Source organism: Panthera tigris, chromosome D4, assembly GCF_018350195.1.
Source record: "Panthera tigris isolate Pti1 chromosome D4, P.tigris_Pti1_mat1.1, whole genome shotgun sequence".
Taxonomy (NCBI): domain Eukaryota; kingdom Metazoa; phylum Chordata; class Mammalia; order Carnivora; family Felidae; genus Panthera; species Panthera tigris.
The window spans coordinates 60,806,781-60,830,214 of NC_056672.1; the positions used below are offsets into that span (position 1 = coordinate 60,806,781).

Sequence of the window (23,434 nt, forward strand, 5' to 3'; positions counted from 1 at the left end):
TGTAATAAAAGGAAAGAGTAGTGAATGTTCAATGCATTGCCACCCTATTTACCAGGGTTACGTGGATGGTGTCATTTCATCATTTTCGTGGGGCCCATATCGTTGAAGGAGACCCAGTCTTGGAGCAGTGAAATGACTCACCCAAGGTCACACAGCTGGTTAGTTGTCCAGTCAGACAGGGGCAAAATGTAAACTGAAAGGCAGGCTTGATTCGTCAGACAGGGCTTTACTCATGGCGCTCTTGAGTGGCTTGGGTCTGCTCTGGACACAAACCCAAGTTCCCCGTGGTCACTCAGGCTCTCAGGATCCTCTGGCTTTTGGCCGTAGCCCAGGCAGTCACCAGGTGTCTGCTCTGCCCCTTGGTCTCTGGGGAAGGACCCTGCTCCACTCTGACCCTCCCTCACTCCAGACCTCCTCATGGGGCTGAATCCTCAGGATCTGGCTTCACTTCTGAGGCCATAGGGTCCTGCATGTCCATTGTCCTGCCTGCAGGGGTCCTGTCCACCAGTCCCTGAGACCTGCCTTCCTGTCACACTACTGGCATGGTGGGTATCCCCTCTGGAGCGGGTGCACATCCCTGCAAGCCAACCCAGAATCTGCTCCCAGCGCACCAAGGCTCCTGAGCCTGGGGGCCTTTCCAGGCCACCACAGTGCAGCCCTGCGGTATCAGTAAGAGCTCAGACTCTGGGGTCAGTTGCCCTGGCTTTGAACCCTGAGGGAACTTACCTTGGGCAAATTTCTTAACTTCTCTTGGAAGTAAAATGAGGTTAACAGCGCCTCCCCTCCCAGAGTTGTTGTGAGGATTAAATGAACTGATGTGTGTGAAGAGTTCAGAGCAGGGTCGGGCACAGAATGAGAGCTCAGGGAATGTCCACGATGATGATGGTGATGATGATGATGATGATGATGATGATGATGTGAATTTCATTGCCCTGAAGTCTGGGAACACTTCGCTTTGTCCCTACTTGTCCCCCACACCCTGGGACACTTCAACAGTAGACCTCATTCTAAACAAACAAAACAAACTTACCCAGTTTTATAGAAAGAAATGAGGAACAGTCTTTGAGTCGATGGGAGAACATCATATGTTCTAGGAATATTCTAGGAGATATTTTTCAAAGTTTTCCAAACTGTAGGTCAGGACCTTTTAGTGGTTAATGAAATCAATGTAGTGAGTCGTTGCCAGGATGCTTTTAAGAAAATAAAAGAGAAGAATTCTGAAACAGAGGAAAATATCAGAGTGCCTGGTGGGTATTAAAAATAAATAATGTTGGGGCGCCTGAGTGGCTCAGTCAGTTGAGCTTCTGACTTCGGCTCAGGTCATGATCTCGCAGTCCGTGAGTTCGAGCCCCGCGTCGGGCTCTGGGCTGATGGCTCAGAGCCCGGAGCCTGCTTCAGATTCTGTGTCTCCCTCTCTCTCTGACCCTCCCCCGTTCATGCTCTGTCTCTCTCTGTCTCAAAAATAAATAAACATTTAAAAAATTAAAAAAATAATAATATTTTCTGAAACATTGGTTTCAGTGTTACAGGTATATGTCTATTGAAGGGGGAATATTGTGTTGCAATGTAAATGCATTTCTTATTGTGGGTCATTGTCAAAAAAAGTTTGAAAGCCAGTAATTAAGGCACTACCGTGGGGTTCCGAGGAATCCCATTTCGCTTGTGAGTTTTTATTTCTTCATTTCCAAGCATGGTAGAATATATGTGTAAGGCATGGCCTCTGTCTCCTTCCCTGCAGAATCGGTTTCTCTGGGCCACCTGGACCTCACGGAGCTCATCGGTGTCCCCCTGCCCTCATCTGTGTCCTTTGTCACGGGCTATGGTGGCTTCCCAGCCTACAGCTTCGGGCCTGGTGCCAACGTCGGCCGCCCGGCCAGGACCCTCATCCCTCCCACCTTCTTCAGGGACTTCGCCATCACCGTCACGGTGAAGCCCAGCAGCGCCACAGGCGGTGTGCTCTTTGCTATCACGGATGCCTTCCAGAAGGTCATCTACCTGGGCCTGCGGCTCTCGGGTGTGGAGGATGGCCGCCAGCGGATCATCCTCTACTACACAGAGCCAGGGTCCCACGTGTCCCACGAGGCTGCTGCCTTCCTAGTGCCCATGATGACCCACAGGTGGAACCGCTTTGCAGTGATTGTGCAGGGCGAGGAAGTGACCCTCTTCATGGACTGTGAGGAGCACAGCCACGTCCCCTTCCAGCGGTCCTCCCGGGCTTTGGCTTTTGAGCCCAGCGCGGGAATCTTCGTGGGCAATGCAGGAGCCACGGGGCTGGAGAGATTCACCGTGAGTCCAAGCCTCGCAGATCAGGGAGGCCAGTGGACACCACGCAATAAACATAAGCAACTATTCCTGTTAATTATTTTTAAAAATATTTTTTAATGTTTATTTATTTCGAGAAAGAGAGAGAGAGAGAGATCGCAAATGGAGGGGCAGAGAGAGTGGAGAGAGAGAATCGCAAGCAGACCCTGCACTGTCAAGCACAGAGCCTGATGTGGGGCTGGAACTCACGAAACTAAGAGATCATGACCCGTGTGGAGATAGAGTCTGATGTTTAACCAGCTGAGCCACCCAGGCGCCCCCTCGTTATTGTCTTATCCTTACAGCCTCAAGGAGGCGTGTGTGGGTGGTGTGGAGAGTCCTAGTCCTGGAACCCCAAACCTAGATTCCGGTGCTAAGTTTCCAATTTAGCCTGATGACTTCAGAGTGTGGATTCTCTGGGTTTTCTTATCTGTACACTAGGATAAGAAGACCTACACCGTGGAGTTGTAGATTTAAGTGGGATAGCCTGAGTGGAAGCTCTTTGTGCATTTTTAAAAAATGTGTATTTATTTTATTTTTGAGAGAGAGAGAGAGAGAGAGGCAGCATGAGCAGGGGAGGGGCAGAGAGAGAGGGAGACACAGAAGCTGAAGCAGGCTCCAGGCTCTGAGCCGTCAGCACAGAGCCCCATGTGGGGCTCAAACCCGCTAACAATGAGATCGTAATCTGAGCTGAAGTGGGATGCTTAACCGACTGAGCCACCCAAGTGCCCTCTTTGTGCATTTTTAAGGCATTAGAAAAAGAGGAAGGCTTATTATTCCTTCAGTGACTTTTCCTTTGGAGAGGGGCAGCAGTTACATTGAAGTAATTTCTGCAAAGGTGGAGTAAGCTAGAATGCCAGAGTGACAGGTCATTTCTCTCTCACCTTTTAGACAATGTGCCCTGAAAAAATAGCAGAAAATTGACTTTCCTGTCAAAATGGGCTTTTATGAATAAGCCATTCTAAAGAAAATCCCTATGTTATTGTAGTCACGCATTTAGTCAGCACCCATGCTTCTGATACCTCACCTAACTGGTACAGGACGGTTCCATGTGGCAGAGCTCAGGTATATTTGCAGTACGTGGGGACACAGTGAGTGAATCTTAAGAAGCTAAAACCCAATTACAATTTTTCAACACTGACTTTGGAAGCCTCATGGAGAATGAACTGTCAGGTGTGGAGAGAGGAGGCAGGAGTGGAGGCAGGAGGCTGGCTGGCCACTCTTCTTCCCAGGAGGCCTTCCAGCCAAGAAGCTTCATGCTCCAGGGGAGAGACACTCTGGGAGTGGGGAGACGTGCATCTTAGGGCCTGCCGCGGACAGGTTGGGGACCTGGGGCCAGTTAGGAGGCTGCTGTGGCAGTCCGTGCTTGGAACCCAGTACTCCCCAGGGGCCTCCCCAGGTAGTGGAGCTCATATTACATTGGCCCAGGGAGAGTCCCCCTAAATGAGAGTGGGCCAAGGGTGGCTCCACTGTCACGGCCACAGGCAGCACATTCTCGCACCCGTCCTTCCCCTTGGTCTTCTCCGTTACAGAACAATTGTGTTTCCCACTAGCGGTCACGCTGTAGATGTACAAGTGGTGGTTTCTGACCCTCTGCTTTTCCCCAGGGCTCCATACAGCAGCTCACTGTCCACCCGGACCCCAGGACCCCTGAGGAGCTGTGTGAAGCCGATGAGTCCTCGGTGAGCCCCCACCCCCAGCAGCCAGTCGGCCAGGGAGGGTTGGGTGCCCAGGCAATTCCTCTTCCCCAACGTCATGGAGTCTCTAAAATCTCTCAACTTGTCAAGCGCTGCCTCAAGTCCTATTTTGGGCTTTTTGGATTTTTTTTTTTTTTTTTTTTAAGTGCTTCAGCTATCTTATTTGTGGGGGGAGGGGAGATTGTGTTTCTTGTAAGGTGTTAGGCTCTTCTATGGCTGTGGCAGTCAGTGGCCTGGTTTCCAGACTTCCTGCCAGGAAAGGGTGTCAGGATTCTAAAATCAAAGTTAAAACTCTAAGACATGAGTGTAAATTCCTATAAAAACGAACCTAAATTTAGCTTTTGTGCCTGGCAAATGAATCAGTTCCTAAGTTGGGGGTGGAATATGGTAGGCAGGGAAAAAAGATGGGCCCTTCCGCTCCTCCCCCCTTCCCTTCTGTCCCTCCCCCTTTTCCCTCCCACTTTGCCCTCCCCACCCCCCCCCCCCCCGCCTGTCCCTGCTAGGTGACAGTCCTGGGGGGTGCTGGACATAAAGGGATACACTGGCACCTGTCTCTGTCCTCCAGCTGCTCACACACACTTAACACGCTCCAATGCAGTGACAAAGCTGAGGGTGACTGGAACACCGGGGAGGTCCTCAAACCCAGGTTCTCTGGCTCGGGTGGGGGTGGGGGCACAAAGGTGAAAGAAGAGGAACCAGACTAGGTGAGGGGGGGCTGATGCCTGGCCAATGACAAGGGAATGTTAGCCAGATGAAGAAGAAAAGGCATTTCAGGCAGAAGCCATAGCCTGCTGCAAAAAGTCGGAGGCAAACAAAGCATTCTTAGAACTTTGGGTGCTGTCAACCCCAAAGCAAAGCATAAGTTGATTTCATTCATTTAGAAACAAAGCAGAAAAGCCCTTCGGAGGTAGAATTTGGCTCTGTAAGAATGTCTGCACTCCCTGAGGCCACGATCCTGGCCTGACATTCAGATAAAGCCGGGAGCAGGGAAACCTTATGTATATTCATTCCTTTCTCTGCAGTGCTGTGAGTACTGGAAAAGTAGAAGCAACCCCAGAGTCCAAGAATAAGGCATTATTTACAAAATGATGGCCCCCAGGCCCTTTGGCTGACATTAGAAGGCTAATTAGGAAGAAGAGGTAGCAACAGGAAGACATTCTCTGTTACTGTTCTCCACTGTGTAATTCCATGATTCTGGTGACAGCCACGCAAGTGGGAGGGCCTTTGGCAGGGATTGAAGGGACCTAGACAAAACCAAAGTAGGTATGTTAGAGACTGTCCATTGATTGTAGCTTTTTGTTTGCGTGAGCAATAAAATGTGGAAGGAACAGCAAAAAGAGCCAAGCCTGTGCACTGTACACATTCTCTCTCAGTTCCGCTCTTCCTGTCTCTTTTTCCCTCTTATGCACACACACACACACACACACACACACACACACACACACACACACAGAGTTTCTCCAAAGGAGTCATCTTATGTGACTTTCCCACTTGTCAACTGCTCCCCCTGTGCCCGGCATGATTTATCTCCATACAGGGGTCGGGAGAGACCAGCGGGCTTCAGGAGACAGAGGGAGTGGCCGAGATCTTAGAAGCTGTCACCTACACTCGAGCCCCGGTGAGTACTGGCTGGTAAGCCATACCTTCTCTGTCAGCTTTTAGAGGCTGAGTGCCCAGAGCCTTAGGTCTGACATCTCTGTTCTTAGATCTGTGACTTCCATTGTCGGCTCATCTGGGCAGATTGGGAAAGTCCTGGCCGAGGGCATTTTGCCAGATCTCCAGTGCACTGGAATGCCAGTTGTCTCCCGGCCACCTTGTGCTGTGGCCACAAGAGGACTGTCCAAAGGCAGATGTTGTGTCCTACTGCCTCCAAGCTCTGTGAACTTAGCAAACACATTCAACCTCTCTGAGCCTCAGCTCCTCTTCCATAGAGTGATAATCAGAGTCCTAGCTCCTGGGGTTGATGTGAAGGCCAGATGACGCAGTGCAGGGCCGGGTCTCAACCCAGTGTCTGGCATGAGGGAAGTGGCCCTGAATGGGAGATGATGTAGCATTTGCTCCAGGCACTGGGCTGTGAGAAAGAAGTCAGGGCTGCCACTCCTGTGAGATGTAGAGTCTTCTCAGGAGCTCCCGTCTGGCCCCATGGGAAAGGCAGCCATCCTCCCAGTGGTTGGGGCCTCCTCCCTCCTGGGAATCCACCCTGTGGCCTAGACAAGGAAGTGGTTTTGAAAGCACTGAGTCAGACTGTGGAGACAGCGGGAGCCCATTTTTAATGAAAACAAGCCAACAGCATCTGAGTCATTGAACACAGAGGCCCGGTAATCTGGCACATTCTATAGACTCATCTCCGATAAAGGAAAAGAAGGAGGTAGAAATAAGGCAGAGGCTATAAATTATAGATTATAGACCTGTGGGAACAGAGGTTCGGGTAGGGCAGAATAGAATTGTAATCTGTTAGTGCTCTTTCTGTAGAGAGGTATATGGAAAACTACCCTTTGCAGGGCAAACTGAGACCCAGGCAGGGGAAGAGACTGGCCCTTGGGTACCTGGGCAGAGCTGAAGCTAGAGCACGGGTCCCCTGATGCCCCATCCAGGGTTCAGGCCACAACCCTGTGCTTCTGGCCTGGGCAGTAGTGCAGAGGTTTATCCCCAGGACCACAGGCGATTCGAGGGCAGCTGAGATGGAAGAGGCAAAGGTCCAAGGTGGGCTAGGTGGCAGTGGGGAAGGTGGCTGGTCTGGGCAGTGTTGGAACCCTGTGTGCCACGGCTCTTGGCCACCCTGTTGGCATGTCCAGGGCACATGCAGCAGGGCACAGAGTGGTGGTCCTTTGGGCCTTCTGGCCTGATGTGGTGGTACCCCCAGTGCACCAGTTCACAGGTAGGAGTGAGGCCAACTCAGGCAGAGATGCCAGTAACCCACGGTGGCCCTGCGAGAGGGACAGGAAAGGGGAGTGAGGTTTGAGAGCATGAGATGATCGTGGTGACGGGGACTGGTCAGGGAGGGCTTTCTGGTAGAGGAGGCGTTGGAGCCAGGCAGCTCTCAAGAGGGGTAGAGACAGAGAGGGGACGGAAGAGAACCAGGATTTCCCCATACCTACCGTGGCGCTGCTGCTTTTGTATACATGACTTAATGTAATCCTTACAACAACTGTGTAAGGGAACTGACAGCAGACACTTGGAGAACAGGGTGGCTTTGCTAGGGTCATGCAGTGGTGAAGTCAGAACCTTGGACTACAGTACTGCACGTGGGGGCACACCGCAGCCGGGAGGAAGTGTCCGGAGAAAAGTGATTTGATGGACTCTTGTTCCTAGATTTCCCAACCCCACTCTCCCCAGTGGTTTTAAGAGAACTGGTGTATACCAGAGTTTCACCAGGTGTGGTTTAGCTCTGCCGCTTGCTGTTTATTGACCTTGAATCAGGAACTTTTTCCCACTCAGTTGAGATGGAGCATGGCTACTTCATAGGCTAGCGCGAGTTACATGACCCTCGTGAAACCTGGGTGGGACTCAGCACATGACAGCCCTCAGTTTATGGCGGTGGCTGTCATTAGTCCTGACTGATAGGCTTATTGTGCCAGAGTGCCCTGTTCCCCTGGGGGTCCCCTTCCCACCACCTGCTTCCTGCCTGGCTGGTGACTGGGGCTGCCGGAGCATGCCAAAGCCCTGTAGCTGTCCTCAGTCCTTAACAGAATTCTCTGTGGGCTGTGGGCCCTGATGCTAACTTGCCTGTTCCTGGTATCAGAATCCCTTTCGCAGGTACCTGCACAGCATTCACTTCCTTTGCCATTTGCAGGGCGGTGTTTTTCCATTAATTCTTCAGAGGAGGCACTGAGGCACAGAGGGGTGAAGAGCTTTGTCCCCAGGGCTGCCTGGCTTGGAGGGGGACAGAGCCAGGTCTCCAGCTTGGGTCCAGATCCTAGAGCTCCGTCAGTAATGTCACCATCTCCTGGAAAAAGCTCTGTGGCTCCCTCTATGCCCCGCCACCCCCCCCCCCGCCACCCCAGGACAGGGAGTTTCCCTCCTCTCTCAGACGTTCCCCTCCCGTCTCTGTCTTCTCTCTTGGAATGAATCTCACTTTCCTGTCCTCACCCTTTCCAATCTGCCACCCTGCAAGACACAAGCCATGACCAGCGAACTGAATCATGGACTGCCTAAGCAGTTAGGGACTTAAAAAGCCAGCCCTCCTCACCTCTTTCCCCATTTAGGGCAGGAGTCCCTGCTACCCCGTTCTTCTCCCCTGCTAAGTCAGCTTCTGTTGACACACCTTTCCATTTCTGGAAAGTTCTATCATGCCTAGTTAGAATTAATGTCCCCATGGTTCTCAGCTCTGGCTGTGCATCAGAATCACGTGTGTGTCTTGGCAGGTGGTGGGGGGGCCATAGTGGGGGGACAGTTGCTGCCTACCTGGACATTCGGATTCTGGGGGAGTGAGGTCCACCAAAGTGTAAAAGCGCTGCAGGTGATTCTGATCCACAGCCAGGACCTCTTTTCCAGCCACACCCAAATACTCACAGTTTCCCAGACTCTATACATTGCATCCCTTCATCCAGGCCCCAGTGGTCTGTTTGCCTAGAGGGCCCTTCCCCCGCCCTCCCCTACCCGCCCCACCTGGCCAATTCCTACTTTTCCTTCAGGATCCAGTCCACAGCCCCTCATCAGAGCTTCCCTCCTGCACTTGGGTCTCACTTCTGCTGTCCCACGTGTCACAGTCAACCACATTGTGTCTGGGTCTGGTCTCCCCATAGTCCAATAATTGAAGGGCAGACGCTCTGCCTTATTTCTTCATTCTCTATCCCCCGGGATCACCTAAGGATCTGGCGCACAGGAGAGCCTCAGGAAATACGTGTGGAATGAGTAACTCTGTTGTTGAGAGAGAGGCCCAACAAATCTCTACACTTTTAATACAAAGTCTATACACCCGACAGCCCCGTTGTGTCATAGACCACACTGGTTCCACATCCACGCTAGCCCCTGAAAACCACAGCCATCTGCTGGAGGCAGGACAGCTGCCCTAACCACCGAAGGTCGGCTTACCAGAGTCACGCTCTGCCTTGAACAGGGCATTATAGCTGACTTCTTGGGAGTGTGACAAAAGAGGGTTTGGGCTTGACAGGCTGGAGTCAGGGATTTCATACAACAGAACCTTTGCCATCCTGAGTAACAGAACTCAGCCCGTTGTTCCCTTGCTATCCTGTTTCTCATACCCCCACCTGCCTGCCTTGTCCCAAAGCTCAGGTCCCCTACAGGACACCATCAGAGAAGCACTGCAGGGTGCCCCATGCTCCTGGAAGGGAGAGAAGAGGAAGTGCCCGGGGCAGGGCCCTTACCACCCTGCTGGGTCACCACCACAGCTGGGGAAGTGTGGGGAAGACCACTTGGGAGTTCTCCACAGCCTTCCTGCGGTGGCACCTACTCTCTGCTGCCACCCCCCACCCTGGTCCTGCGTCTGTAGTGCAGCCTCCCGGTCTCTTGGCCTAAACCTCAACTCTTTCAACCCTCAGATCCACGCTCCAGTTGGTGTCAGGATGAACTCCCCACAGCACAACACTTCTCTTGAGCCTGATATCCCATGAAGGCCCCAGGTCCAAGGCCAAACTTCTCACCAAAGGGCCGGCCTCCCCGCTCTCTGCCTCTCCTGGCTCCGGCCCCCTGCTTCCCTCCTCCAATCCTTGAACCCTCACCAGGCGCAGGTTGCCAGGCCCTGATGATGCTGTGTCCTTTCTTACCCAGCACCTCCCTCCTTCCCTGGCTGCTGAAGTTCTCCTCATTCTTCAACGCCCAACGTCTTGGAGGTTTCCATTCCTGCTTCTACCCTGGAGAGTTTACGCTACAGTAACCTAGATTTTGTTTTTCAATACATATATAGTCCATAATCGTTACTGAAAAAACTGCCAATTGCAGATGAGCAAAGCAGATAAAAAATCACCTCTAATACCAACACCCGGAGAAAAGCACTATTGAGGTGCTGTCCTTTCTCAAAATTTAAAATTCCAGTGATGTTGATAATAGCTACCATTGATGGGTTCGTACTATGGGCCTGGCTCAGTGCTGAGCATCTCCATGCATTTTCTAACCTGAGAGTATTACTATTGTCCCGTTTTACAGAAGAGTGAAGTTACATGACTTGCCTGACAAAATGTGGCCAGTAAGTGGAGAGCAGAGATTTGACCTAGATTTGACTGTAAGAACCGAACCATTAAATCCCAAGTTACGGTGCCCATAAGAATCCCCTTTGTTCTGATGGACCAGAGATCCACTGTTTGTACACTGGATTTTGGCACTAAGGAAGTAACCTATTACTAGTCAGGATAGGCAAGTCATGTGACCATTAACAAATCAGCCCTAATACCTCAGTGGCTGAATTTTCTTATTCATACCACGGGTCCAACACCAGTCAGCAGGATCCTTCCATTCACCGCCCTCAACCACTTGAACTCAGAAAGGGATGAGGCTGGGTCTAGGGTTCCTGGATCTTGGGATGATATCATGACATTCATGGCCCGCCATCACCATTTCCATCTAGATCTTGAAGATGCTCTGTGTTTCCAACTGTTGGGGGTTTTTGTCTGTTTGTTTTTCTCTACTTGGTAAGGTTAGTCTAGACATTGTCTGACTTTGGAAAAGTGACACAGACCCTAAAGTTTCCTTGGAAGGAAATCACACTCATCTTCTATTTCATAGGTGTTCAGGACACATCTGGGAGCGGATGTACATGGTGCTCACTGAGTGCAGCCTGGTTCATTCATTTGTTTACTCATTCATTCCCTCATCTAACAGAGCTTTATTGGGCACCTCCTCGGTGCTGGCCTAGGGCGCAGGGTCCTTGTGCTGGAGCTTCAGCCAAGATGAGCAGAACCTCTCTGTAAATGGAACAGAACTCAATTCCCCCAGCACATACCTTTTTCAGGCCCTGGGAGGTTCAGTAGTTGCCTATGTACGTGGCAGGCGGGTCCAGCCATTTTTCTGGGTTAGTTCAGCACCTTGTGGATATGTTATTTTCTTCAGTGATAATCACTGCTGTTTTTTTTCTGCTTCCCTCCCAAGTAAATCCTTTTGGGTCTCATTTTTCCTCCCTTCAGTCTAAAGAAGCAAAAGTGGAACCCATAAACACACCTCCGACTCCATCCACTCCTTCTGATGATGGGGAGCTTTCCGGAGAGCCTGTACCTGAGGGGACTCCGGAAACCACCAACTTGAGTGTCATCCTGCACAGCAGCCCTGAGCAAGGCAAGTCCCTGATATGCCTTCATATACGGTGGTCTTTTAGTAAGTGGTTACTGTGTACCCAGCCTGGGTGATGTATGCAACGTAGAGCATCTCATTTAACTTTCCCCTCTGTCCTTTGAGGAAGGAATGCTAACCATTCTCATTTTATAGACAAGACGGGGAGATCAAGTCAGGTTGGGTTACCTAGCTGAGGCTCTTTGGCTTGTAAATGGCATGGCTGTGTTTGAACTTGGATACTTTAATTTTTTTTTTTAACATTTGTTTATTTTTGAGACAGAGAGAGACAGAGCATGAACGGGGGAGGGTCAGAGAGAGGGAGACACAGAATCTGAAACAGCCCCCAGGCTCTGAGCTGTCAGCACAGAGCCCAACGTGGGGCTTGAACTCACAGACCGCGAGATCATGACCTGAGCCGAAGTCGGCCGCTTAACCGACTGGGCCACCCGGGCGCCCCTGAACTTGGATACTTGAACTTTTAACTCCCAGACTCCAGTAGGGACTGAGTTCCAACAGAAAAGCTTACAATAATTATTGCTGCATAATAAATACCTACTGTGTGCCAAGTATTTACATACTTTATCTCCAATCCTGATAATACATCTCCCAGATGGTATTATTGGCCAGGATTTTATGGGTGGGAAAACCAATGCTTGGAAAGGTAAGTGACATGCTCACAGTCACACAACTAGGGAGGGTTGGGACCGACCCAGTGCTCAGGCCTGACTCCAGAATCCCCACCCTTTCCAGCTTCGGCCACAAACTCCTGACTCTCAGAGGATAAGATCGAGTCATCTAAACTCCTACGTGGCTCACGTGGGAAACTGGTGGCCAGAGAGGGGCAGGTGCCCAGCAGGTCAGCGGCAGCCCCTGGGGGAGGTGCTGGCCTCTTGGCTCCCCATCCAGGGCTCTCACTCCTAACTCTTATTCCACGAGCTGTGCAGAGGACACTGGCCAAAACCCAAGATCTGATGTGATCCCCCGGGCAGCAGCTTGACACGTCCCAAGGTCTGAGATTGGTCTGTGCTTTCTGCCTTTTATCAGAGGGGTGGCCATTCCATTGAAGGTACTGCCCGTGCCAGAGCACCAAAATGCAGGGCAGGAAAAAAGGGCCAAAAACCACTCAGACTGCCTGGAGGAGGGATTGGTTGGGCATATTGTATTCCATTCATATGTACAGCCTTGAAATTGGAGATGCAGAAGATTCAGTGTCCCAGGGACGCGCTCATGGTATACTCCATGAAAAAAAAAAAGCAGATTTCAAAACTATATGTGTGCTGTAACCCTAATTTTGGATATGTTATTTATATCTACTTGGATATAGCCATGTGGAGCAGTGTATATGTGTGTGTGTTAGAATAACATACAACAAAATGTTATAGGTCATTATCTGGGTGGAAGGATTGTGGGTGGCTGTTCTTTCCTCTTTTTACTTCTGTGTTTGACAGGTCTTCTGCAGTCATATGTATCATTATTCCTTTTACCTCTGCCATCAGTAAATGAGCGTTACTTTAAAAACGAAATTGGGAGGCGCCTGGGTGGCGCAGTGAGTTAAGCGTCTGACTTTGGCTCAGGTCATGATCTCGATGCTCGTGGGTTCGAGCCCCGCTTCGGGCTCTGTGCTGACAGCTCAGAGCCTGGAGCCTGCTTTGGGTTCTGTGTCTCCCTCTCTCTCTGCCCCTCCCCCTATCATGCTCTGTCTCTCTGTGTCTCAAAAATAAACAAAAACATTAAAAAACAATTTAAAAAATAAAAACTAAATTGGGAAGTGTATGGATGAGAGACGGTATACAGTACCGATTAGGAAAAAATTTGTATAATTATTTAACAAAGTCATAATACAATCACTGAGTCAGGGTGTAGCCGTGGAAAGAGTGGCGACAGAGCAGACACTTTGGACGGAAGCCCTGCTCAGCCACCTATTTGCTGTTGGGCCTGGGGCATGTTGCTTAACACTTCCAAGCTTTGGATTCTTTAACTGCCCCCTGGGAGTGTTCCTAATCCCTTCCTCCCCAGGTAGATTAGAGAATTGAACCCAGTCAGGGATGTGGAAGTGGTTTATGAATTGCAAGTGCTGTCCTCCTGGGCCGAATTAGGATCTCTGAGGAGGGGCAAGGAAGTGTGGGGGGCTTCAGGGCTGGGACCAGGGCCTCTCCTAGACTGAGGGGTGAGTGCAAAGGCGGTGGGAGCCAAATGCAGACTGGGACGCAGGTCCAAGCACAGCTCATCTGTTCCCTGTGATCAGCCAGTCTCCTTAACTGGCAGAGAAAAGGCCAAACGGAAACCATGGAGCTTGCTGAAGTGTTTGTGTTCTGCTGGTTGGGTGGACAGCCCAGATGGTGAGGAGAAAGAGGTCTGAACCCTGAGCCCTCTCCCTGGCTGCAAAAAGCCACCTAGTAGTTTTATTCTAAGCTTTTCTGACATCATCTTGACCCATGGCACCCCCATTCCCCACCCTCCAAAGAGTGTGGACTCAAAGGCATGGGATCTGGCCTGCTGCTTGCACAGCACCCCCTGGTGGCCAGAGCCGGGAGGACGAGAGAGAGTGGTGATGTGTGCTGACAATACATAGTTCACTTCTTACCGTGGGACATGCGTGAGCACACCGTGTGTGCAGATGGCCTGGCATGGGGACAGGCCGACCTGGCTTCAGGGCCCCTCCCAGTCACTTACTTTCTGTGGGACCCTTTTCCTCTTCAGCAAAGTGGGGTTAATAATAATAAGGTGCTAACGTGGAGATCAGAGCAGCACACCTATGCCATGAGGAGATGGTGGGGAGACTGAAAATGTGAGATTCCTGTCCTGGCTCTGTCCCCGAAGCTGCCAAGTGGTGGGAAGGTCCTTGTAGGTAGGACGGATAGGCTAGTGGCAGAATGAAATGAGACACTGCAAGGGACATGCTTAGGCTGGGGCCCCGCCCACTAGCCTGGGGCCCAGCCCATAACAGGTGTGTATTCATATTAGTATAATTTGTTTTTCTTTGCTTTAGGACTCCATTTGTTTTTTATTTTTATTTTTATTTAATTTTTTTAATGTTTATTTATTTTTGAGACAGAGAGAGACAGAGCATGAACAGGGGAGGGTCAGAGAGAGAGGGAGACACAGAATCTGAAACAGGCTCTGGGCTCCGAGCTGTCAGCACAGAGCACGATACGGGGCTCGAACCCACGGACCGCGAGATCATGACCTGGGCCGAAGTCGGATGCTCAACCGACTGAGCCACCCAGGCGCCCCTCCATTTGTTTTTTAAATTGCAAAAGAGATATGTGCTTGTGCTAACAGTTCAATCAGTGCAGAGTTGTATGAATCCCCCAAGATAGTAGTTTCCTTTCCTATCCTCTGGCAGAAACCAATATTAAGCATTGTGGGTTAGCCAACTGTGTGTGGCATGTCTGCACACACACACACACACATACACACACGTATCTGTATATTACACACATTATTTAATAATTGCATTAAATATATAATGATGATTATATGTATAATGATAATAACACAAGTAAACTCATATAGTTTTTTTTCCCTTTACCCATATAGAACCACTGACAGTGAACATTTATCAATTGCTAACTATATTGAGGGGCTGTCCTCAATGCTCTTTCTGCATTAATGTATTTAATCCTTATAAGCACATAGTCTTCAGAACAACCTTGTGAAATAGGAATTGTTATTTCCCATTTGCGGATGAGGATCCTGAGACACAGGTTAAACGACTCGCCACGGGTCACGTTTCTAGTAAGTGGCAAAACGGGGTTCCCACTCCGCAACTGGTGCCAGAACCCGTGATCAAAGCACAGTGTAAAATTGCCTCTCAACATCTGTTTTTCTGCAACTTGTTTTTATTTCCTCTTAATCCTTAATCCTGTATTATGGACATTTTTTTCAAGTCAGTAGATAAAGAGATACTTCATTTTTTTCCAAGATTGCAAAGTGCAGTTATTAATTGCAGAATGGCTGCTTCCTTAGGGTCTGGTGAGATCCTGAACGACACACTGGAGGGAGTTCATACTGTGGACGGTGCCCCCGTTACAGACGTTGGCTCGGGGGATGGGACCCTCATCCATGTCACTGAAGAGGTGAGTGAATAGTTCATTTCATTTGCTAAGTCAGTAGTAAGTTTGCTTGTTTCAGACTTGCTGGTGGCTTGCCTTGGGCACCATAAAGAAGGAGGAGGGTTTTAGTTGGATGTCATGGGGACTGCCTCCCTCCTGCTGCTACAGAGGAGGGCAGACTCGGGGCCCCAGAGGCTCACCAGGGATGCACCAAGACAGGAGAGGTGCAGCAGAAGCCTGTCCTCACATCTGCATGGCGCTGAGCACCGGGTCCTTCCTATGGTACCCACCTCCCTCCTGCTCATTTCTGAAGATAAACAGCCTTATCCACCCTTTGAGCCCCTTTAAGACAGAATCCGATCGACTGCACATGTGTCCATCCCGTTGTTGTGTACTCGGCTTTTATACTCGCAAAGCCGGTTTTCTAAAAGCTAGATACAGTAAGGTGCGAAAGTAAAGCACATGTGTTTTTCTCACAGCCGGCTCTGCTGAAAACCCACGGGGTCAGCTCATTCTTTCTGCTCTCCTGGGATGAAACTCAGACACTTCTCATGCTCTCTCAGTCACTATCTGATAATAACCTATTTTCACAGCTATTTCCAAAGTTCAGTCCAACAAAATACCAAAATTCAGTTCCTTTGTCTCCCAAATCCCAAAGAACACGTATCCAGCTCACCAAATGATTTGTAGTGGAGAAAAGGGAGGGGAAAGTCCCAGCACACTGACAATTCTCTCCAAAGGAATTTTTTACCTTTTCCTATATAGCCCAGAGGCAGGTAGTAGGCCTACCCTGATGAACTGATTTCCTTTCCTTGTCTCTTAGCCCGTCCCACACAAGTGGTCTGCTTGCTTCTTCCAGCGCATGGAAGTGTACTTAATTGTACAATGAATTAGTTGTTTTTTTAAAATTTTACTTATTTATTTTGAGAGAGAGAGTGCTTGTGAGTGAGGGAGGGGCAGAGAGAGAGAGGGAGGGAGAGAGAGAATCCCAAGTAGTCTCCATGCTGTCAGTGCAGAGCCTGATGCAGGGCTCAAACTCATGAACTGTGAGATCATGACCTGAGTCAAAATCAAAAGTCAGACGCTCACCCAACTGAGTCACCCAAGCACCCCAGTGAATTAATTGTTCCTAATTGTACTTTATTGTATAGGCCTTTGGGACTCCAGCTAAATTTGAAGCAGAAAGAGTCTCATTTTGAAAATCTGTGACATCATTTTTTCTCTCTTTTTTGGGGAGGACAGTAATTCTGCAAGGAATTCATGCTGTAGGAAAAAAGGGTTCTGTGGTCAAATATGCTTGCGAAATACTCTGTTATGTAGTATATAGCATGTCTTACAGATTCCTTATAAGTCTTGTAGCAAGGAAATCTAACTTTGATCGGCTTAGTGTTTTTAGTGTCTAAAAGAACTACTTTTTGCAAAACAAAATTATACAGAATAACCTGTGTCCCGCCCCCAAGTTTAAAAGAAAAAAAAAAAAACCTTTGGAAACTGAGATAAAACCTAGTTTTAAAACCTAGCCAAAATTGCTGTTGCTATTTTGTGCATCTCCTGTGTAACCTCCGGAGAAGGGTATGCATTTCCCAGGGAAACTGAGTCACAGGGAGGGGGGAAGCATGGAGTTCAGTCTGGAGAAGGCTGGGGAGGTCAGAGCTGCTGCCCACACATCTCTGAAGCACCATCAGGGGCAAAGACATTCACTTGTTCTTATAGCTTCTGGATGGGCACATAGGGGAGGTCACAGGGAGGCAGATGCTTCTAGATAGAAGTGTTTAGAGCTGGAGCAGGGCTGGCTCAGGAGACAAGCATCACTGGTCACTGGCATGTGCAAACGGATGCTTGGAATCAACCAGCAGATACAGTCATCTTGTAGTCTCTCCTGTCCCTGGGATTCTGGGATTCTGGGACTGTCATGGGGCTGCAGTGAAGTCGAAGATAAGAAAAGTGCTTTGAGAAAAAGAAGCTAGAGAAAGGCAAGCTGATAGAGAGAGGGGTGTGGGCAGTCTGTTCTCTCCAGCCACAGGCTTGTTGATCAGGGCCACGGACTCAGTGATGTGGTCCCTCGCGATGCTTTTGTTCCAGAGTGTGCACACTGAAGAAGGTTTGGCAGCCACAGCAGCGGCCGGGGAGGCGGAGGTGCCCATCAGCACCGCTGGGGAAGCGGAGGCCAGCAGTGCACCCACCGGGGGGCCAGCCCTGTCCTTGTCCACTGAGGACATGGGGGAAGGCGTCACTCCAGTAAGTAGCTCAGAGTCCATTCTCCACCTCACCTGTTTCTGAGGGGTCGTGGGCATCTCTGTGGGAGGAGTCACTGGGTTTCCTTACCAGTCTGCAGAATTCAGAGTGACAGCCTTGTGGGATCAGATCTGAATAGACATGGATTCGGAGGCTGAGGCATCTATTGACTCATCCAGGTGTTTGTGGAGTGATGTGTTGTGCTGTGCACAGGTGCATAAGATAGACCAGTTCTTGGGAACAGAGTGGTAAGAGGTGCAATAGGAGAAGCACCAAAAGGGGCCGAGGGCCCAGATTTTGGGTCCTGCAAGCCTTCCTGGAGAAAGGACGCTGAAGGTAAGACCATGAGGACACCTAGAAGGAACCTGGCAGATGGGAGTGAGACAGGTGTTCCAGGAGGGACGCCAGCAGGAACAGAGCCCTGGGGCTGTTAACACGAACATGCAAAGAGGTCCTGTGTGAGCAAGGGAAGGTAGGGAATGTGGCTGGAGAGGCCTCTGAGACCTGAGAGCCGCGAGTCGGAGCTGGAGCATGTTCAGAAGTGGGGAATCACTGAAGGGCTAATGGCCAAGTCGGAGTAGGATTTAGAAAGTGGAGAAAGGGTGGGAGAAGCAAGCCTGGGGTCTGTGTTGTGGTCTAGGCAAGGGGCTGGGATCGGAGGCCATGTCGTGGTCCAGGTAAGGGGCTTGGATCAGAGATCAGAGGAAGTGGTCAGTGAGGCCAGCTCACTCCTCTAACGAGAAAGAAAGCTGGGTTTTGCTCCAGCACCATGACTTGGGCATCGGCGAAAGCCCCCCTCCTAGGAGGAGCGAAGACGGTAGGGACCGTGGTGGGTGGCCCTGAGGGTGATGGGGAGGAGCGGGGTGAGCCACACAGGGGGCATGCTGTCCAGGGACTCCTGCCTTGAGTGGTGTGTGAGGTGTGGATTTCTGCGTGGGTGCCACATTCGAGGCAGCGGTGTGGGATGAGGTCTCGGATATACAAGTGCTTTGAAGGCGAGGAAGCAACGGAGTGCAGGTGCCTGACAGGCCTCGGCTGTCTGCCGCCTGCAGCCAAGCCGACCACAGTAGATTGCTGCTAGGTCCCTCATGATGCCTTTCCATTCAGGGTGCAGATGCTGAAGAAGGCTCGGCAGCCACAGCAGCTGAAGAGGCCGAGGTGCCCGTCAGCACGGCTGGGGAAGTGGAGGCCGGCAGCGTGCCCACGGCGGGGGTGACCCTCTCTGTGTACACCCAGGGCCTAGGGGAACGGGTGACACTGGTAAGGAGTGCAAAGTGCTGCAAGGTTGAAGTTGCCGCTGGGAGCAGGTCCCAGCCTTCATGCTGTTCCGCACACCCCAAGGAGCCTGGATGGGACACTTCTCTGAAGGGGAGTCGGCCGAGGCCTGGGTACACGTGCGGTGGAGCCCTGTTGGCCTGGGGACCGTGCACGCTGGCAGTCCCAGCAGGCCGGTGGGGAGTGAGGCTGGGGACAGGTGGAGAGCCAGCGGCGGGGGGCAGTCCCAGGGGCCCATTACCCACCACCTCCACCAGCAGTGGGGCAGGAGCTGGGGCGTGAGTGGAAGAGGTGATGACGGCACAACCACGGCCTGTTTCCGGGCACAAATGCGGGCTATCAGAGGGTAGAGGAAGGTCAGGGTCCAAAGGCAGGGGCAAGCATTCTCAGCCCTCTTTTTAGGCAGCATGGAGAGTGTTTCCAGCTCATGAAGATGGGATACAGATACAGGACACTTGGCAGGTCTGTCCCTGTAATGTTATCATAGTGTCTGTTCTTCAGGTTCTCCAGACTCAACAGACTCCAACCTGGACTCCTCATGTCCGCTCCTCTTGTGGTCCCACCTCAAATGATTGGGACCCTCATCCCCTAGTTACCCAATCCAGAATTCTCTTCCCTCTACCTTATTCCCCACATCCTGTCAAGCATCAAGTCTTGTTGAGTTTTTCTCTCTGTTATGGACCCGCCTCCTTCCCCTGCCCCTTTCCCCATGGCAGCCCGTGGACTGAGACCGCATGTCCCCCATCCAGGCAAGGGCTGAGGTCCCTGCCTCACCTGTCCATGCTCTCCCCCGACTCCTCCTGCAGGGGCAGCCCTGTGCATGGAGCCTTCCATCGCCCTCACTCCAGACCCTGCTCCCCCACCCAGCCACAAGGCCTTGCAGGGTCTGGCCTGACTGGCCTTGGTGACCGCATCTTAGGCCACTGTCTCCCTGGTTCTTGGGGCTCCCACCTCACTGACTTTCTTTCAGTTTCTTGAACGTGCCTCTTTCCTTAGAATCTTCCCATACCGTGCCCTCTCTCCCTAGAACCTTTTCGCCCCTTGGCCCTGCCTTTAATGCCAATTTATCCTTCAGAGTTCAGCTCAAACACCACTTTATCATGGAAGGACCATCCTAGAGTGTGAAGTCTCCTCCTCAGACACGTTCATGGGGCCCAAACTTCTCTTTGGAAGGCCTCATCGTAATTGTAATTAATAATAATCTTGGTAAATGGTTCATTCCTGGCTCCCTACAACCATAAGCTCTGCGAATACATCTAGTTCATTGATCTGTCTTTATCCCTGCACATGGATGGTGGGTACTCAGTGGATATTTGCTGCATGAATGGAGGGGTTGTCTGGCCATCAAACATCAACAACATTGGCCTTTGAGATCACTCCATCCGTTTGCTCCCAGCCTTTTCACCTTTGGTCCACGAGGGAAACTTTGCAGTGGGGATGCTTACCTGACCAGCTAATAGCGCTTCCGGGCCCCTTGCAAGTTATGTGGATTATTTTCATTAACAAAGTGGCTGCCACCACCTTCTCTACCTCCTCTTCCCCCTCCTCCTTCTTCTTCTCTTTCATCTCTCATCTTTGACCCCTCATTCCTTATCCTTCCCCTTCATTTCCTTCCTCCCCCCACTTCTTGAAAAGCAAAGCACTTGTCATGGGGTGAGAGAACTAGGGAGCGAGTATTGACTCAGTAGAAAGCAGCTACCCCGGAGCTAAAGATGTGCAGGCTGAGGCCAGGCCCTCGGCACAGGTGTGCTGTAGGGGAGCCGGGAGGTGGGTGGACTGGCCTGAGAGGCGCCCTCCAGCCTGGGGCTCCAGGAGTCCGTGGGCCAAGGCAGGTCTTGCCTGAGCAGAGCTATGGCCGTGTTATCCATCTGGCTGTCTATCTGGCCATGCTATCTATGTGGCCGTGGCTTCCTCCCTGCGCTCACACACCCGGTGACCCAGGGGTATAGAAACGGCGGCCGATTCTCATGCCAATTTTGTTTCAGGGTCCAGTCAGTGAAGAAGCGTTAACAACAGCAGCAGCTGCAGCAGAAGCGTCCCTCGGCACTTCTGAGGAAGAGGAAGCTCGTGGTGTCCCTACAGACGGCCTGGCTCCCCTCACACCCACAGCGGCCCCTGAGCAAGAGGTCACTTCTGTAAGTGGTTCTGGTATCCCGTCTGCCTCACAGCGGGGAGAGGGGTCAGTGTCATGAGACAGGAACAGTGACTGGCCCTCCCCAGGGGCAAATGCAGCCCTCAGCTTTGTGAGAGAACATATCTGGGTAGGTGCCGTTCGAGGAAGGCAGGGTGCGGTGGAAGCAGCATGACAGAGTGGGTCAGAAAATCCGAGTCCCGACCCTGCTACCTCCTAGTTTTGTCCAGGAATTTTCTCAAGTCAGAATGGGTTGCTGGGGGCAGGGGGGAAGGAGCGCCCCATCACCAGAGGGGATGCATTTGTTGGAGGGGGATCCTGAGTCTGTGAGTCTGTGCTTCTGCGAATGTGTGGTGGGTAATGACGGTCGAAGGTAAGAAAGTGTTGTGAAACGACAGTCACCCAGACTCTCCGGCAGCTGTGTGCACGTTGCGTCACAGGTAAGGTGAGGTGACTCCTCTTGTTGGTTTTTCTTTCCAGGGTCCTGGCGATGAGGAAGACCTAGCAGCCGCCTCCACGGAGGAGCCCATCCCCGTGGCTGTGGCAGAAGAGCTGGACAGCACCCTCCCTGAGGGGCCCCCACTTCCCGTACCCACAGTGGCTTCTGAAAGAACGGTCACTCCGGTAAGTGGCGTTAGAGGCACGGAGATTTGCACGGCCGTTCTTATAGGGGAGAGAAGGAAAGTCCTGGGAGGGACTGCCCCTGGCTGGCTCAGAGCGGGTTTCAGTTTGGTTCATAAAGTTCCAAATTTGGGCATTTGAGGGGCGTCTATCCTGGGAACACACAAGGAAGCTGCAGTTTGCAGAGGAAAAAGCAAGAGATAAAAATCTAGGGCACCTGGCTTCATGTCCCAAATCGTCCTCCATTTCAAATGAGAACTTCCTAATAGGCAGAGCTGGCAAAGATGCAAAGACCCCATTTCAAATGTCATGAGAGTCCCATCCTGAACGTGGGGAAGCCTGTAAGACTTGGTGGGGACTCGGAGGTGTGTGTGGGTGACCCTCATGCCCCCTCCAAAGAGAGTTTCTATATTTCTGGGCTATTCCTGTGTGGCCTCTTGCAAACACTTTCTTTACTTTGGGCCTCATTTCCTCAGCTCTCTGGGAGGGTGGCTCTGAGATCATGTCAGAGAACGCAGGTCAGGGAATGTTTGGAAAGCTCTGTACACATGCATGGGGCTGTCACCACTTAACGGCTATAACTTTGTGTTTTAGAATGAGGAAACCTAGTGCTGGTTGTCAGCATGGCGGGTGTGAATCAGAATGAAATGGCTTTCAGATGTCACAATGTTTTTTTAATGTGTATTTATTTTTGAGAGAGAGACAGAGTGTGAGCAGGGGAGGGACAGAGAGAGAGGGAGACACAGATTCTGAAGCAGGCTCCAGGCTTTGAGCTGTCAGCACAGAGCCTGACATGGGGCTCGACCTGTGAACCTCAAGATCATGACCTGAGCCAAAGTCGGACACTTAACCAACTGAGCCACCCAGGTGCTCCCAGATGTCACTATTTTTTTTTAATATTTATTTATTTTTGAGAGAGCGTAGGCGGGGGAAGGGCACAGAGAGGAGGACAGAGGATCCGAAGTGGGCTCTGTGTGGACTGTCTGACAGCCATGAGCCCAATGTGGGGCTCAAACTCACAAACCGGGACATCATGACCTGAGCTGAAGTCAGATGCTCAACCAACTAAGCCACCAAGTGCCCCTAGATGTCACTATTTTTAAGAGACAATCTGGTGACCAGATAGGGCATATCAGCCTCTCAACAGCACTTGGTTACCCACGCTTTCAAAGCCTTGACTCGAGCTACAGGCGTGTGACCCGTCACAGTGCTCCAGGGCTGGCCCGTGAGGGGAGGGCCGTGGGATCAGACTCAAGAGCACACTGGCGTCCAGAGTGCCCATTGCTTAAGGACCTCGTCCAGTGGCCCAGTGGTCGTCAGCACTGCTTAACTGTCTCTTTATTTAGAGTCTGTCCATTTGTTTATTGACTTACTCATGGACTCAGCACAGCAATTCAGGGCCTCAGTCCAGACACTTGGAGATAGAGATGGGCATGGCCTCGTTCCTGTTCCCAAGGAGTTCACAGTTGAGGGGCAGGAAATAAGCTGTTTGCACTGATGTTTGTGAAGCACTCTGTGTTCCGAGTTTATCTGACCCTATTCATACCACCTCTGTCTGGTACAAGGTGAATGGGCCCCAGTCTGTCGGTGAGGGTTGTGAGACCTCCAGAAACCTGTCTGCTGTTACATGCCTCGAGGAAGCAGAGCTGACTTTCGAACTGAGGCATGCGGGCCAGCAGAGCTCATGCTCTTGAACTTCCCTGAGAGTGTGGTGAGGTGGAAAGGTGTCAGACTGGGGGCCAGGAGGCCAGGGTTCTTTCTGGGAATGCCACTGACCCGTGATGTGTCCTGAGTGTCAATGTTACCATCTGTAAACAGAGGGAGGTAGACAAGAGCTCTGGTTTTTAACCCTCTCGGTACATTAGAGACACCAGGACATTTAAAATGCTGCAGGT

General features: G+C 51.2%; 1 protein-coding gene across 1 annotated transcript in view; it reads left to right on the plus strand.

Moving 5' to 3' along the window:
- The window catches only part of COL15A1 (collagen type XV alpha 1 chain), a 108,316-nt gene that overhangs the window by 36,351 nt on the left and 48,531 nt on the right, over window positions 1–23,434 (plus strand). The window contains exons 3-11 of the mRNA XM_042963647.1: window positions 1,739–2,286; window positions 3,909–3,983; window positions 5,536–5,616; window positions 11,078–11,225; window positions 15,192–15,301; window positions 17,360–17,515; window positions 18,620–18,772; window positions 20,773–20,922; window positions 21,399–21,542. Coding sequence (XP_042819581.1) covers window positions 1,739–2,286; window positions 3,909–3,983; window positions 5,536–5,616; window positions 11,078–11,225; window positions 15,192–15,301; window positions 17,360–17,515; window positions 18,620–18,772; window positions 20,773–20,922; window positions 21,399–21,542 — 1,565 coding nt within the window. The remainder of the gene's footprint in view (window positions 1–1,738; window positions 2,287–3,908; window positions 3,984–5,535; window positions 5,617–11,077; window positions 11,226–15,191; window positions 15,302–17,359; window positions 17,516–18,619; window positions 18,773–20,772; window positions 20,923–21,398; window positions 21,543–23,434) is intronic.